This window comes from Penaeus monodon, chromosome 3, assembly GCF_015228065.2.
Source record: "Penaeus monodon isolate SGIC_2016 chromosome 3, NSTDA_Pmon_1, whole genome shotgun sequence".
NCBI classification, from domain to species: domain Eukaryota; kingdom Metazoa; phylum Arthropoda; class Malacostraca; order Decapoda; family Penaeidae; genus Penaeus; species Penaeus monodon.
The window spans coordinates 39,565,213-39,582,712 of record NC_051388.1 but is presented as its reverse complement, the minus strand read 5'-3'; the positions used below and the strand labels follow the sequence as shown (position 1 = coordinate 39,582,712).

The following is a 17,500-nucleotide window of genomic DNA, read 5'->3' as shown; positions in this document are numbered from 1 at the left end:
AGACCCACTTCCCTGTTGCAGCTGAACTATTTGAACCTTTGATATTACCATGAAAGCAAGCTTCTTAAATCATGCTGTAGTCCAGACTTAAGATTTCTCTTCCTAACAGTCATACAGACATACAAACAAAAATACAAATAATATTTATTCTGAACGAAAACCAACATCCCACAATAATCGCAAATAGAAAAAGAGAAAGAAACACCATGCAAAGAAAATCTTTACCTTCTGTGGCTGCACTCCGCCATGGGGACAAAGAAAATCAGAATTGTCAATGGGTCCTGGCTCGGCAAAATTGTTGAATTTGTTGACCCACTGCTTTGATACATAGAACTGCATTAATGATGGCTCTCTGGATGCCACCTGAAAAACAGAAAGGAATTGAGATATGAAGTTATGTAGTCTTATATTACAAATAGAATTCTCTGTGAGGAAAGGAGGTAAAAGAGAGAGAGGAAGAGAGAGAGAAATAGGAAGGAATAGAAAAGAAAAAGAAAGAAAGAAAGAGAAAGAAAAAGAGAAAGAGAAAGAGAGAGTGAGTGAAAGAGTGGGAAAAAGGGAGAGTGAAAGTGAAAGTGAAAGTGAAAGTGAAAGTCAAAGAGAGAGAGAGAGAGAGAGAGAGAAGAGAGAGAGAGAGAGAGAGAGAGAGAGAGAGAGAGGAAGAGAGAGAGAGAGAGAGAGAGAGAGAAATGAGAAAGAGAAGAGAGAGAGAGAGTGAGTGAAGAGAGTGGAAAGAGGAGAGTGAAAGAGAGAAGAGAGAGAGAGTAGAGAGAGAGAGAGCGAGAGAGAGAGAGAGAGAGAGAGAGAGAGAGAGAGAGAGAGAGAGAGAGAGAGAGAGAGAGAGAGAGAGAGAATGAGAGAGAGAATGAGAGGAGAGAGGAGAAAGGAGAGAGAGGAGAAAGGAGAGAGAGGAGAGAGAGGAGAGAGGAGAGAGAGATAGAGAGAAAGAGAGTGGAGAGAGAGGAGGGAGAGAGAGAGAGAGAGGAGAGGAGAGAGAGAGGAGAGAGAGAGAGAGAGAGGAGAGAGAAGAGAAGAGAGAGAAAGAGAGAAGAGAGAGAAGAGAGGAGAGAAGAAGAGAGAGAGAGAGAGAGAGAGAGAGAGAGAGAGAGAGAGGATGGAGGGGAAGGAGAGAGGGAAGAGAGGGAGAGAGAGAGAGAGAGAGAGAGAGAGAGAGAGAGAGAGAGGAGAGAAGAGGAGGAGGGAGAGAGAGAGAGAGAGAGAGAGAGAGAGAGAGAGAGAGAAGAGAGAGAGAGAGAGAGAGAGAGAGAAGGAGGAGGAGGAGAGAGGAGAGGAGGAGAGGGGGGAGAGAGAGAAGAGAGAGGAGGGTTGGAGGGAGAGAGGGGAAGGGGGGAGAGGGAAAAGAAAGAAAGAAAACAGGGAAAAAAGAAAAAAAGAAGGAAAGAAGAGGAAGGAGAGAGAGGGGGGGAAAGGAGAAAGAGCAAAAAAGGGGCAGGGACTGAGAGAGAGCTGAATGAGACATGCAATGAGAGAAAGAAATACAGATAAAGAGAGAATGAGAGAGAGATCAATAGAGATAGTGAGAAATGCAGACAAAGACTGAGAGAGACAGAAATGCAGACAGGGTGAGAAAGAGACACAGAGAAAGAGAGAAAAAGGGAAAGAGAATGTTTTTGAATGGGAAACACAAAGAACTATTGAGGTGAAAAAATTAAGATCCCAGATTCAGGATCTTACCTGCATCAGCTCGACTGTCCTCTGTCTACGTGCTGTCATCTCAATACTGGCTTTCTTATAGAAGAGACAGTAGGCCTCACACTTGGCCACAGTCTCAGGGGAGACCTCAGTGACATACTGGTCGTCAAACTCATACCATCTGCCATTGCTCCAGTTCTGGCAGTAGGACGTATAATGTCCCCCTCCCGCCGTGCCGTGGTGGCAGATGACAGCATAGAGGTCATAGGTAACCACCTCTGATGTGCAATCTGGAGGAGAAAGGGCTGTAATGATGTTTTTCATGGTGTTTGCCTATGGTATACAAATAGTTAATTTCTGTGTTTATTAAGAATTTTATTTTTAATAAATAAGAAGTGCTGCTAAATATTTGTTTAGTCTTACAGTTGTCTGCAACAGTAATTCTATAAAAGTTTTACTACCAAACTGACCTTTGTGTAGAAAAGGTGTGAGATCCAAGCCATGCAGAGGGAATGACACATACTGGCTGATCTTAGAACTGAACATGTACTCATGGCGGAACCTCTTGAGGTGTATAATGAGCACTTCCGGCAAGTGCACAACCTTGGAGTATTTGACACCATTGCGGAGTTTGCCACACTTCTCACATGAGTACATGTTGTCCCCCTTGAGCTCATCTGCACTGAAGAAGGCAGCTAGACAGTGATGCAGCGACACAGCTGGACCCCATAGCCACGACCGCAGCCAAACCCACATCCACCACAACCACCTGAAGAAAATATGGCACTTGAAGTGATAGTTGTTGATGTTGAGAAGGTTTGAGGTAAGTATCAATAACATCATCTAGAAAAGCTTGTTAAGTGAAGCATAAGATGAATGAATGAATCTTTTGAAAGATGATCCAAAACACAGAAAGATCAAAAGTTAATAGTGACAGCCTATACAATTCATACCACTCAAGGCAGACCATTAAGCATCTCAAAGGTAATTCAAGGCCTACTAAGCTCAAAAGCCAATGCTACTTTGAATGGCAAATCTTGCATCTTCCAGAACACAATGCAACATAATAGACTCCTGAGTTGCTGAGTCCCTTTCATCCTTCTCCCTGATCCCGGCCCTAGACTCACCCATCTGTGGTAGCATCACAGGAGGCTTTGGCAAGATGGAGGCTGCTACTGTTGTTGCCACCCCCACCGACCTGGTGCTGCATCTGTGTGACAGATGAGTGCTGAAGGATGCTAAGCTGGTCACTGCTTGGGATGGGAAGGCTGAGGTCCTGGAAGGTCTCTTTGCGTGATGAGATGGTATTACATGTCAGGCACTGTACTGAGCTGACGATGGTGCCATCGAATACGTCCGAGATGATGCTCCTGTAGAGGGGGGGCTTTTTTCTCCTTCCGAGGTTGCTTAAGGGGTTGGCCTGACCTTTGCCTGGGGTGGGTGACGTTGATGAGGCTTTGGGGAGCAAGCATTTAACGAAGGCAAGAAAAAAACAGGAAAAAAAAAAAAAGAAATGAAAAAAGAGTTAATTTCACTCATCTCCTGGATTACCATTACAAATACAAGCTCAAAAGCCTCACAAATGATTCCTTAAACAGGAGACTAAGAAGAAAAAAGATAATCAAGAGGAAGAAAGCAGGCAGCAAAGTACAAGTGATAAAGTAGATGTGTACTTTAAAATGTGTGTCTTCTAGAATAATAAGCAGGTTTAAGAGGAATGTGAGTGTAAAACAATTCCAGAGAGAGAGAGAGAGAGAGAGAGAGAGAGAGAGAGAAAAGAGAGAGAAGAAGAGAGAGGACAGGAAGAGAGACAGTGGAGAGAGAGAAGAGAGAAGAGAGAGAGAGGGGGAGGACAAAAGAGAGAGAAGAGGGGGAGAGGACAGAGAGAGAGAGAGAGAGGACAGAGAGAAGAGAATGAAAAGGACAAGGGGAGGGGAGAATGAGAGGACAGAGAGAGAGAGAGAGAGGGCAGAGAGAGAGGACAGAGAGAGAGGGGAGAGAGAGAGAGAGAGAGAGAGAGAGAGAGAGAGAGAGAGAGAGAGAGAGAGAGAAGAGAGAGAGAGAGAGAGAAGAGAGAGAGAGAGAGAGAGGACAAAAGGAGGGGGAGAGGGGCAGAGAGGAGAGAGAGAGAGAGGACAGAGAGAGAGAGGACAGGGAGAGAGGCAGGAAGGAGAGAGGAGAGAGAGGAGAGAGAGAAGAAAAGGGGAGAAGAGAGAGAGAGAGAAAAGAGAGAGAAAGAGAGAGAGAAAGAGGACGGAGACAGAGAGAGAGAGAGAGAGGACAGAGGAGAGAGTGGGAGAGAGGGGAGAGGGGGAGAGAGGAGGAGGGGAGAGAGAGAGAGGGGGAGAGAGAGAGGGGAGGAGGAAAGAGGAAGGGGGGAGAAGAGGGGAGAGGAGAAGGGGAGAGAGAGGAGGGGAAGAGAAGAGAGAGGAGAGGAAAGAAAAAAGAGAGAGAGAGGGGGGGGGGGGGGGGGGGGGGGGGGGGGGGGGGGGGGGGGGGGGGGGGGGGGGGGGGGGGGGGGGGGGGGGGGGGGGAAAGAGAGGAGGGGAAAAGAGGGGGAAGAAAAGGAAAGAGAGAGAAAGAGAGAGGAGAGAGAAAAGAGAGAGAGAGAGAAAGAGAGGGGAGCGAGAGAGAAGAAGAGAGAGGGGGAAAAGAGGGGGGAGAGAGGAGAGAGAGGGGAGAGGGGAGAGAGAGGGAAAAGGAGAGAAAAGAGGGAGAAGAGAAAGAGAGAGGGAAAAGGGGGGGGGAAGGAGGGGAGAGGGGAAAGGAGAGGAGAAAAAAAGGAAAGGGGAGAAGGGGGGGGCGAAAGAAAAGGAGAGAGAGGGGGAGGGGAGGGGAGAGGAGGGGGAAAGAGAAAAAAGAGGGGAGAGAGAGAGGGGAAGAAAGGGGGAGGGGAGAGAGAGAGAGGGGAGGGGGAGCCGAAAAAGGGGAGGGGGAGAGGGGGAGAGGAGGAGGAGGAAAGGATGTGAGAGGAGGAGAGGAGAGGAAAAGGGGGGACCCGAAAAGGAAGGGGGAAAGGGAGAGGGAGGGAGGGAAAAGGAGGGGGGGGAGGGGAAAAAGGAAGGAGGGGGGGGAAGGAGGGGAGAGGGAGAAGAGGAGGAAGAGAAGAGGGGGGAGGGGGAAAAAAAAAAAAGGGGAGAGGAGGGGAGGGAAAAGAGAGGGAGAGGGGGGGAGAGGAGAAGAGGGGAGAGAAAAGAGAGAGAGAATAGGGGAGAGAGAGAGAGGAGTAAGGGGAAAAAGAAGAGAAGGGGAGAGGGGAGAGAGCAGATGAAAAACTCCCCCAAACCCCTTTAAACAAAACCTCTAAAGATGAGAAAGGGGATCCCATGGGGGTTTTTTACTAGAGCCGATCCCACGGGGTGCCAGAGGAGGGAACCCCTGTGGGGGGGTTTGGGGGGAGGCCCCGCCCCCCCCCAAAATTCCCTGTACCCAAGAGTTTTGGGGTCTGACACGGCATCAAAAAATTCGTGGGGTGGGGGCCCGGGCGGATCTTTTTCCTTTGGGGGGAAAGGATTGGGTTTTGCTTACAGTTGAAAACTAACCCATTATCATTATTTTCATTGTTATCAGACACGTGATTATTAATCCCATGAAAACTATAATAAAAAAGAAAATCAAGATTACAACAACCAGAAGAAAGAAAATGAAATATATGAATGAATAAATTAAAAAAAAAAACGTACCGATTACTACTTCTATGACTCATGCCTGCTTCAACATCTACACCATGTTGCCTTTTTTTTCTCTTGCTGCGATGCTGGCTAGATGAGGCTGACGACTGTTCCGAGACCCCAGAGTCACAAGTCTCATACTCGGCCTCCGACTGCGACTCCTCTCGCTCTGATAAACTGGCAGATGAGAGGTCTTCATCATCTGCTTGAAAGTGAGGAGTACAGGGGAATATTACTTTGAGGCCTTTGTGGTGGATTTGTATATTAGTTACTACTTATCAAATCTTCATTTTATATAGCAAGAGATAATAAAAAATAACTAAAGGAAAGGAATCTCCATTGTACATCATTAATCACGTTTAATACATGTCTGTTAACACACAGGAAACTAATAAAAACCAAAAATACCAAAATGTTGATATACCTCCTGGACACATTACTGAATGATGGGATGTTATGACAGCTGACATTGGGTGATGAAACTGAGTCAGACTGAAAATGGAATGCGAGATGATCCTCATCCATTCTGGATTCTTTGCAAGAAAATTGAGTGAAAATGACCTCATTCCTGTCTCCTCTGCCACATGGCAGCTGCCCCTTTCCAACACATCTGGTGTTAGCAATAATTACTCCATTTTCATAATCTGCACTTTTCTTTTTCCTTAACTTTTCTTAGATAAAAATGTAGATATTACTCTTTCTAGCATTAATTTTAGACTTTATGCTTGAACAAACCACTAGATATTATGGTCTCAGTTCACATTACACCCTTTTATAGTGTATTCCTATGGGATAGTGTGTACCACTATTTATTAATTTCTTTTTTTTCCCCTTTCTGGCTAATGCCTCCTTATAACTCACCTTCCATTTCACTCTCCTCGTCTTCATGTGAGGAGTGCACAGGTTCACGGAGCTCCTCATGAAGCTGGTCCATGAAGTAGCGCAGAAACTCCTGAGAGTCTTGCTGTGTGAAGCCTCGGAACATTGGGTAGAGCTGGCCATGAAATAAGGATACTTAGCTAGTTGTGATTTTGAAAGCCTTTTTTTCTTTAAGGGGAACTTACACCAAGGTACATATGGAGAGAGAGAGAAAAAAAAGAAAGGAAGTAAGTTATAGAGCTCAGCAACACTGTCTCATAGCACTTCCGAATGGTAGAGTTTTTTAGTTTTACAAGTAAACTGATGAGGGAAGAGGGTAAACACCCTTTTCACTCATCCAACGTATAATAGTTTTAACTGTGTCAGTGTTTTTTTTTCTTTTTTTTTTCCTTTTCTATTAATATGTAGAATATTTTCATTTGTGTTGCCATACATCTGGCAACCACTTGGTATAATACTAATATTAACTATATCAGTGTTCTTTGCATTTTTCTTATGTACTTGGTTGTCATACATCTGGCAACTACTTGGAATAGTACAGAGCCATATTTGCCTCAGACATCAGAGTAAAAATACATCCTTGTGTTGTCTGTTCTCTTTGTCATTCAACTCTGCAAAGGTATCATTAATTTCTGATTCATTCATTTTCTACCAGAACAATGTGTAAGGAAAGAAGAAAGAAGGAAACAGAAGTTGTTAAATTTGGTAAGGCAGAAAACATGGCATGAGAAAGGAAGCAAGGCAGAGGAATGCCAGGCACCAAATGCACGGCACCCCTCCTTTATTTGCATCTGTGCCAGACTTCTCTCCATGAGCATGTATTTCCATTTCCTCTACATCTCATGCATCATCATTTATACCATATCATCTTGACCATAATATCAACTGCAGCAGCAGTGTTTTGAAAACAACATCTCAAAAAATATTAATAAGAAGTAGTTTAGACTTGTGTAACATCTTTTTTACTTGGTTTTACAATATATAACCTAAGTTTAATGAAAAAATAAGCCTGAAAAACAGTAAGCAAATTACAAAGCTGGAATAAATAAACACACTGAGAGAGAGAGAGAGTATAAAAATGAAGAAAAAAAGAAAAGAAAACAATAAAGAAGAAAAAGAAATCACCCCATCCCACCCATCTTGATGCTAAAGCTCCTGTACGCACCTGCTTGAAGCCATGGTACAGAACCGAGGGTGTGACAAAGCTGGGTCTCTTCCTGTGCCACATCTCTAGCATGAGCCTCTGGAAAGGTCGCGCAAGACCAGGTGTCTTGCGGTCTGTTCTCAGGAAGGCTGGGCACTCGATCATGAAATGCGCGAGGGGCATGGAGTTGCTTAGGGCTTGGAGTGCTGCATTCATGTAGCATGTCAGACCCAGGTTCCGCAGCCCAACAAGTCCTGTGCATGAGGTTATGTCTATAAATATTTTCTTTGTCATAACACAGACTGTGTAAAGTGACAATTTTTGTCCTCTCTTGGGGCAATTTTAAACAAACCTATAATTGATGTGAGCATTGTAATATATGTTGATGAATATTTTCTATTCAAAATGTGTCTCACATGAAATAATCCTACTCTTTATAATAATCTAAATTCTCCTACTCCATGACTTTCATATTTTTTCCTTCTGGCCATTGCATCTTACATCTCCTACACTTCTTTTCCATTCATTACATCTGACTTTCACATCTACCCATTTCCCACTTCCTACTCTTTTTTCTCCTTCTCCTCTTCTTGTCCATTCCTTATTCTGGGTTTCACATCCTTTTCTTCTTCACCACTCTTTACATGTTACCCCATCACTCTATTCCTTTCCCTCTTCCTCCCTACTTCTTGCCCCTGGACTTCAAATCCTCTCCCTTATCTACCTCATTCTCCTTCCTCCCCACTCCTTACCTCTAGCCTTCACATCCTCTCCCTCCTCTTCATCCTCCTCTTCCTCTTCCTCAGCGCTTGATTCTCCCGGCGTGACAGGCTGTGCCAGACTGACCCCTGGGGCACTGATGGGACCCCCCAAGTGCTGTTGCTGACCTGGGGGGATGCTGAGGCTGGCTTTCACTGATGCTGTTACCTGGGGGGCAGAGATGATTTACATGTGATGGAGTGCAAGGGAGGAAATGAAAAATGAGTTTATGAGATGAGAGAGAAAGAGGAAGAAGAGCAGAAGGATAAAATAGACTAAACACAGAAAAGAGACCGGAGGTTAAGGTAAGATGGTTTAGATTTGATGGAGGACAGGGAGGGAGAAAATGTGGAATGTGTTTATTAGAAGAGGGAGAATAAGGAAGAAAAAGAGGATGATGATATGATAGACTTGAGAGAAAAATTAGGCAGGAAATTAATATAAGGTAAAGAAGACATGCACTGTAAGAAAGCTATCTAATTGAGACCTACCTGATGTAGTAAAAGATGACAATGAAACCGTTACGATGAAGAAAGGGGAGTTAAAAAAAGTGTATCCCAATATCAATCATTAAGCTGAGCACTGTCTCCATTTATTTTCTGATTTTGTTTACACACACACACATACATGGCTCTGCAATCACCTATATAATCAAGAAGTCAACTGTGAAGCCTACATAACCTCACTATTTACCCTTTTCCAAAATTTTTTTGTGAAAAAGTTTTCTTTCTATTACTATTTTCAATGGCAATAAAGTTACAATAATTTTAATCATGATAACATATATCTTTACTATAATAGTGAAAATAGCAGAAAAAAATCAAGGAATGGGCTAAGAGATAAGTTTGTGCAGGCCTAGTTACTGAATCCTTGGTGACTAAGCGTGCAAGGAGCCATCTATATGTAAACAAAATTAGTTAAACAAAACCATAGTGGGCAGTTCAGGTACCTGGTATCACTGGGTTAACAGAAAGTAATAAACATACAATGTCTAATCACTTGTGCATCATGACTAACAAGTATATGATATTTTCATTACAGTAACATGTTTTACAACAAATATGCACCAGGGATAATAAAATCCAGTACCTTTCTGGGAAATATAGATGAAACAGATAGTCAATCAACTCATAGTCTCCTTTACCCTAATAATCATTGGGTAACTGTATCTGACTCAGAGCATAATGTGTGCAGCATGCAGAGTAAAGCATGAATCAACATGCTGGGAACACTAATTACAAGATGCATGCTGTTCTCCATGTATGTTTGCTGTTCACACTACAAGCAGACAACTTCTGTGTGTTCAGCTACTCACATAAGTCACAAGAACATTTAACAGTGCTATTTTCTGTCCCTTATGAATACTAAGAACAGGAGGAACTCAAACACACAAGTGAAGAGCTACAGCACCTACTCTATCTCCTTCTCCTTAGTTTCTAAATCCCAACTCCTTGTTGAAGGAAAGAGGGGAGAAAGAAAGAACATAAATGAAAGGGATGCAGGATGTAACAGGAAATGCACTAAATAAATAAAATCTGGGAATGTCTCATTTTTCTTTTATGTTCTAATCATAAATTAAATAAATCAACCTATCTGAAGTATACTGAAGCAAGAAAGAAAAAGAAAAAAAACTTGTAAATGAAAATTAGCAGCTTTGCCTAAGTTCTCATGATTATTATCATCATTAAGAAATTACTTCCCTCTCTCTCTTTTTTTTTTTTTTTTTTTTTTTTAGAACTTTGTCTATTTTTAACTAATAAGTATTTTTTGCAAGGCTAAGTCTAAATTTTACGACTTGAGCTTACATTAATAAAGTCAGTTCAGACATGAGTATGGACAACTGTGTGGAAAAATCAGTTAGGTTTCCTTAAACATACAAAATTCTAAGACTAAATAACTAAAGAAAAATAAAAAATAAAAAATAATATATCTAATTAAATAAAACAAACACAGGTAATATAAATCAGCATGTAAATAGGACCAGCCATATTTATTTTCAAATCTGCTGCTCCACTTCAGTCTTACCTCCATCTCGCACATGTAGCACCAGGCGCGGTGGTTGGTGAGGTTAAGGGTGATACAGTGAGACGGGAACTGGTTGTTGTGCCAGGAAGAGTGGTCGGCATGGGCCTCCCCACACCCGATGCGCATGCAGCCTGAGTACAGGCACAGCCACAGGCTCGTCCCGCCCGCGCCGCACCACTCGCATGTGCCCTGAGGTGCCGTGGGGTGAGTGGGTCCGTGAGGAGAGAGGTAAGGGGTGAGGGGAGGTGAGGGAATGTCAGGGTGGAGTACGGAGGTTGGGAAAGAAGGGGGGTAGGGAGACGGTTGGGACAGGGAGAGGGGAGGGGAGTGGGGGTGAGGGTAGGGGTAGCAAGAAGAGGTGGGGCAAGGATGGGGGTATGGAAAGGATGGGAGGTAATGAGGGTAGGTGGATGGGAGGGAGGGTGGAAGGAGGGATTAAGAGATAAAGATAAAGGAGGAAGAAAGGTTGCAGGAAGAGGAGGTGGTACAGCAAATGGGACGAAGGGAGAGAGGGTTTAAAGGAGGAAAAGGAAGTGGTGAGGGACGTAAGAGGATGAAGGAGGGAGGGGGAGGTGAGGCCATTAGGTTCACTGATGCTGATAGATTTCTCCTTCTCTATGCCTGGGTTAATATTTTAGGGCCAGACCTCCATTATTTTTTAAAGAGGAACTTTGCTAATTTTTAAGCTTTATACATACATACATACATATATATATATATATATATATATATATATATATATATATATATATATATATATATATATATATATACATATATATATACAATAACAACACAACACACCACCACACACACACACACACACACACACACACACACACACACACACACACACACACACACACACACACACACACACACACACAATAAATATATATATATATATATATATATATATATATATATATATATATATATATATATTTCACTGCAGCATTGCATTACTCCATATTTCATTTATGTATGTATATATATGTATATATGTGTGTGTGTGTGTGTGTGTGTGTGTGTGTGTGTGTGTGTGTGTGTGTGTGTGTGTGTGTGTGTGTGTGTGTGTGTGTGTGTGTGTGTGTGTGTGTGTGTGTGTGTGTGTGTGTGTGTGTGTGTGTGCATATATGTATATATATATATATATATATATATATATATATATATATATATATATATATATATATATATATATATAAATATATATATATTACATACACAACACAGACACAGACACATACACATACACAACACATACACATACACATACATATACATATACATATACATATACATACATACACACACACACACACACACACACACTTTTTTTTTACTATATTTTACCCTTATAACTGTAATGGAGATCTGGCAAAACTGTGACCTAAAGCTTTGTAAATTCTGTACCTCGACTAAGACACTAAAACAAGGCAACAATATATTTTCTGCTGCAACTACAGGTCATAATTGTAACTAGTTCTGTGGTGACACAAATGCTACTTTAACACCACATACTACACATTCATATTGCAGACTGACCAAATGATGAGTTGTTTTCATGTCACTTGCTTTTCCCTTTTTGGGTTCCTGTCTCTGTCCTGTTCTATTTTGTTTTGATACTCTTTCTCTCTTTTAATTACTTTCTTTCTCTCTTTTTTACTAATTTTTCAGTTAATTTTCTCAATAGTACATACACAAGATGTTAATATGAGAAGATAAATTACAGTAATCTTCCTTGACATAATGCTTATCAAAATGGAGAGAGTGAAAACAGGCACAAAAAATTCTTGAAAATTACATGTCAAAATGAAGAGCCTGAGAGATATAAAAAAAAATCCTTACAAATAATTTTAAATATTTTCAAAATAAAGGTCCCATTACAATTCTGAATTGTCACCAATCATTAGAAAAAATAATCACAGACATTATGAGAAAAAATAAATTTGTGTGTACACCTCATGAGCGACAAAAAATGATATGTAAATAATGAATTTACAAAGGTCAACTAAAGCAATGTGAACTCACAACTAAATTGCAATCTACTAAATAATTTAAAGACTTTTATTAATAATTTCAATCATTTGCTCTTCTGTCTTGACCAGAGAAATGTCATAAATTTTTCAACATCTCTTAACTTGGTACAGACATGTCAGTATGATGTTTTCCACTTTGATAAATGTATTATGTACATCTCAATATAAAGCTGGTGATTTTGAATATCAGTTCTTAATTTCTACTTCAAAATGATCCCTCAATTACAAAATTTCAAGTACTTAGCTTAATGCTTATTCAAAATTACACCTACACATGTAACTAAAATGCCTTTTACAACAATATAACGTACACTTGTCCATATATATACACACAAACACACACATGAAGGCACAAAAACATATATAAACAAATTTATCTACAGTGTTTAAAACAACTTTCCTAAATGACATATTTGCCCCTTTGCATAATACATAAACACAAGCTATAGGCATATTTATTGCATTCAGTTTGAACACAGAACATTCAGTGAAAACATGGCAAATTACTGACTTACTGACTGCAATGGACTGTGATATCAAACAATAGAATCAAAGATGTTGAGTCACTCCAATCTCATCAAAAGCAAATAACAATTCTAATAAAAGTTTGCTGTTCCCTCAAGAAATGACAAAAATCCTCCAGCCATTCCTTCATGTATGTAACAAACACTCCTGTTCTCCAAAGTGCTGGGGACTCAAAAAGCATCTCAACATATGAATGAGTCCAACTTTAGCACCCAAACCACTCAGCCAAATGCATCCCATGCGAAGGTGATTTACCTCTTTCTTCTCAGCAATGATGCGAGCACTGTATGATTTGTCTATTATGTGGAGGTGTGGACATGGTGCACCCACTGCCATGAATGCTGATTACTGGTCTCTGTAAAAAAAATTTGGAACATCAGAATTTTGTAGTTGTGTTCATGATCAAACAGTCTATAGCAGTGGTTCTCAAGTCGTTTCAGGTCATGGGCCACCAGCCCAATTAAAAGAATACTGCAATTTCATTTTTGATTGAGGATAAAGTAAGCAATAAGAACCACAAACTGAGAACCACTGGTCTATAGAAATATATCTAACAATTTCCAGAATACATTTTACACACACACACACACACATACTCATATATATATATATATATATATATATATATATTAATATATATATATATATATATATATATATATAATATATATTATATATATAATATATATATATTATATATATATATAATATATGATATATATAATGTATATATATAGTAGTATATATATATATATATATATATATATATATATATATATATATATAATATATATATTATATATATATATATAATATATAATACATAATATATATATAAAAATACTAACATATACACAAACACAACACACACAACACAATATATATATATATATATATATATATATATATATATATAGTATGATATATTATGTATATATAGTATATATATATATATATATAATATATTATATATATATATAGTATATATATATATATATATATAATTATTATTATATGTATATATATATTTTATGTGTATGTGTTGTGTGTGTGTGTGTGTGTGTGTGTGTGTGTGTGTGTGTGTGTGTGTGTGTGTGTGTGTGTGTGTGTGTGTGTGTGTTATATATATATATATATATATATATATATATATATATATATATATATATATATATATATATACATATATAATATGTGTGTGTACATATATATGTACATATATATGTATGCATGTATGCATAAATACATATATGCATATATATATATATGTACATACATTTATACACCTGTTCTTAACAGGTGGTTAATGGACCACTAAGCATCCTCACTGATTCACACACACACAAAAACACAACACAACACAAAAACACACACACACACACACACAAAAACACACACACACACACACACACACACACACACACACACACACACACACACACACACACACACGTCACCTTAAAGCAAGACATGTATTCAATACATTTTGATCTATATCGTCATAAAACATTAAATTCATCACAACCTGTGCTGATATTGTTGTACATAATATACTGAGAAAGAGACAGTTATGTCATGTCATGTATGCATGAGATAGTTGATATCAACTATGATTACTGAAAATTTGCACAGTATATGAGAACCAAATGGCCTGAAAGTTGAGAGTGAAAATGTCTTGCTATGTAAGCTTATATCTTATTTTTTATCTTTATTTCACAATGATAAATAAAACCTTTTTCAGCTTTGGGTATGACACCTTCACAAAACTAAGAAAAAGATATGTAACTGATTGCATAAAATGCAATATATTAGAGGTATAATATTCATTACAAAATAATAAACATATGACAATGATAGAGGCAGTCATGCCTGCTACAATGCAATCCCTAGGGATTATGCATAGCATTACTTGATATATTTAAATCTATGAAATCATGACAAATAATAATTATCTTCTATTAATAAAAAAAGTAATAACAATCAAAGGATACATCACTGTCTATTATGAAAACAATGAAATTGACTAAATTACTGGACATCTAACTGTGAAGTTTATCATATTACAAAGCAACAGCAAGCAAGACTGAAGAATAATTTGAAACACAGGACCAACAAAATGATAAACAGAATGACCACAGACACAAAAAGAAAAGAAGAAAAAAGAATGAGGGACTAAAAAAAACATGAACAGAATAACTGAAGCATAACAGTGATCACTCTAATAATCATGAAACGATGCTATTCATAGAACAAAGCATGAATTAAGTTAATTCACGAGACCTCTTCACCGACGCAGACGACATGAGAACCGATGATCCTATAAGAGAAGAAACCGACAATGACGCAACATTCAAAATAACCAAAAGACGGTCGCTTAAGTAGGTTTTATGAGCGTTCCGATTCTTTTGGTTTTAAGGTATTTTAGTTACTGTTAACAGTCTAACAAAATTAAATAACTAAACTGAATAAAATTCTTCAATCGTCAAGTTATAAATATATAAGGTATATGTGGAAATTCGATGTGATGTGGCTGTCATAGGTTCTAATCTTGAATTATTAGATTTCGATTCTTATTTACAAAGTGGTGTACTTCTTATATTTATACTCCAGCTGTCAAGGAAAATTTTGAGGTTTGGAATCGTTCAGTCTTTGATTTTTTCCCTTTTTCTCTCGATATTCCTCAGTTTTTGGTAAATCATTTGTTAGATATTGATATTGGAGGAATGTATACTGGGCAGTAGATATGTTGGATATGTCAGATGTAAGGTATATTAGATATGCATATATTATATATTTTCGTTAGTTTGAAGGTATAAAAAAATAATAACATAATGTTGAAAGTAATAAAATGTAAGAATTAGAATTATTTGTTGGATATATATATTGAAGGAATATATACTGGGTATTATGTATTTCGGATATACTTGCATATAGATATACGTGCATACACACGTATATCTCTCTATGTATATATCTATACCTGTCCATTCTTTATAGCTGTATGTCTATAAATCTATCTATCCATCTATCCATATGTTTATCTCTCTCTCTCTCTCTCTCTCTCTCTCTCTCTCTCTCTCTCTCTCTCTCTCTCTCTCTCTCTCTCTCTCTCTCTCTCTCTCTCTCTCTCTCTCTCTCTCTCTCTCTCTCTCTCTCTCTCTTATTGGGATATTGTGGGGTTAGAATGTGTGTAACTTATCTATTTTTTTTATTATTAGGGGCATAGCCCTTTGTCTATACTCTAAACACTGATCCTTGGGGCATATCAAGTACTTACTAAACACTGAATATTGAATATAGATAACACAATACTAAATACTTGAACACCGAGTACTGGAAAGACAATGGAACAGCAGTGATGATAGTGTTGATTACATTATTGTTTCTTATATTTTATCAGCTATTCTTTTATTACCATTGAATGTTACTATTCAGAAGCAGAAGCTTTGATAAATATACATATATAATTTATGAAACATAGTTTATTGAATATGTGTAAGAAAAGGAGGATGGATAGTCATTACATTAGTATATAATAAAAAGTATGAAGTCAAATGGTGGTAACATCAACATATAAAGAATATATACAGTATTTAAGAGGTGAAGAGTATTGCCAGAAACAATAGACACTGAGTGATAACATAAACCTATAGAAAGCAGAGTAGGATAGAAGGTTGATTATGATCAGGTCTCTATGTTATATATATTTATTTATTATAGAAAAAGTATCTGTAGTTTCTGTTCCTCTTCATATCTTCTTCATTAATATGAAACGTAACAAGAATGATTAAAAAAAAAATAGTTTTCAGGCACACTTGTGTTAGACACATGGTTGGCTTGACAGCAAAACAATGGTGGCAGTACTGACAGCCGCATTGATGTCTGCAGCCGAGATCTCTAATCTTTGCTCGGCATTGGGGGTTATCATATGCTTTGTGTGTATGGTTGTTTTTATCCTAAGGTAAGCTTTTATATAATTTTAATTGAAAATTTTGTTATTGTTGTTAAATCTGAGTAAGTTAGGATACTTATAGTTTACATTTCCTTCTCTTACACTGCTTTTAAAGACAAAACAAAACAAAATTTTGGAATATTATGAAAAGCCATTCTTCATATTCATAATCTTTTTTGACTCTGCATTCTAATTTGCAATTCTTCATATTTTTATTCATAAATAACCCAATCTTCCTATTAATTTCCATTTCCCCCCCCCTCATATTCTCATTTGCAAATTCTTCTCATCCACATTCTTCTCTTTTGTTTTATTAATTTTTTTTATTTGCAATTCTTATTCCCTACCCAAGGCTGCAAGGAGAGGACTTCATAGGCACCTCGGTGACGCATGTGGCACAACCTCCTGTAGCGCAGGTGGCCGTGCAGAAGGTGTCAGTTCCTTTTTCCATTGAGATTCAGGATCCTTCTACAGCCTCGTATAATGGTAGGTCTTGTTAAATGTGAAAAAGAGACATAGTGGAGGAGAGAAGGAAGAGGGGAGGGAAGGGAGAGGAAGTGAGAGTGGAGTGGGAGTGGAGAGGAAGTGGGAGTGGGAGTGGAGTGGAGTGGAGTGGAGTGGGAGTGGGAGAGGGAGTGGAAAAAGGAGAGGAAGAGGGAGTGGGATAGGGAGAGGGAGAGGATGAGAAAGAGGATGAGAGAGAGGATGAAGATGAGGATGAGGGAAAGAATGAGGATGAGGGAGAGGAAGAAGATGAGGGAGAGGAAGAGGATGAGGGAGAGGGTGAGAGAGAGAGAGAGAGAGGGAGAGGGAGAGGGTGAGAGAGAGAGAAAAGGAGGGAGAGAGAGAG

General features: G+C 38.8%; 2 protein-coding genes across 2 annotated transcripts in view; one reads left to right on the top strand and one right to left on the bottom strand.

The window, feature by feature from the left end:
* Positions 1–15,024, bottom strand: part of LOC119586237 (ubiquitin carboxyl-terminal hydrolase 20-like) — a 16,731-nt gene extending 1,707 nt beyond the window's left edge. The window contains exons 1-11 of the mRNA XM_037934943.1: positions 14,979–15,024; positions 12,954–13,053; positions 10,132–10,320; positions 8,100–8,274; positions 7,369–7,601; positions 6,186–6,318; positions 5,196–5,529; positions 2,781–3,173; positions 2,124–2,422; positions 1,696–1,943; positions 226–363 (exon numbers count right to left, since the gene is read on the bottom strand). Of these exons, the coding sequence (XP_037790871.1) occupies positions 226–363; positions 1,696–1,943; positions 2,124–2,422; positions 2,781–3,173; positions 5,196–5,529; positions 6,186–6,318; positions 7,369–7,601; positions 8,100–8,274; positions 10,132–10,320; positions 12,954–13,034 (2,223 nt within the window). The 5' untranslated portion in view covers positions 13,035–13,053; positions 14,979–15,024. The remainder of the gene's footprint in view (positions 1–225; positions 364–1,695; positions 1,944–2,123; positions 2,423–2,780; positions 3,174–5,195; positions 5,530–6,185; positions 6,319–7,368; positions 7,602–8,099; positions 8,275–10,131; positions 10,321–12,953; positions 13,054–14,978) is intronic.
* A 229-nt stretch (positions 15,025–15,253) lies between these two features.
* Positions 15,254–17,500, top strand: part of LOC119594515 (cell growth regulator with RING finger domain protein 1-like) — a 7,364-nt gene continuing 5,117 nt past the window's right edge. The window contains exons 1-3 of the mRNA XM_037943548.1: positions 15,254–15,328; positions 16,501–16,659; positions 17,003–17,136. Of these exons, the coding sequence (XP_037799476.1) occupies positions 16,550–16,659; positions 17,003–17,136 (244 nt within the window). The 5' untranslated portion in view covers positions 15,254–15,328; positions 16,501–16,549. The remainder of the gene's footprint in view (positions 15,329–16,500; positions 16,660–17,002; positions 17,137–17,500) is intronic.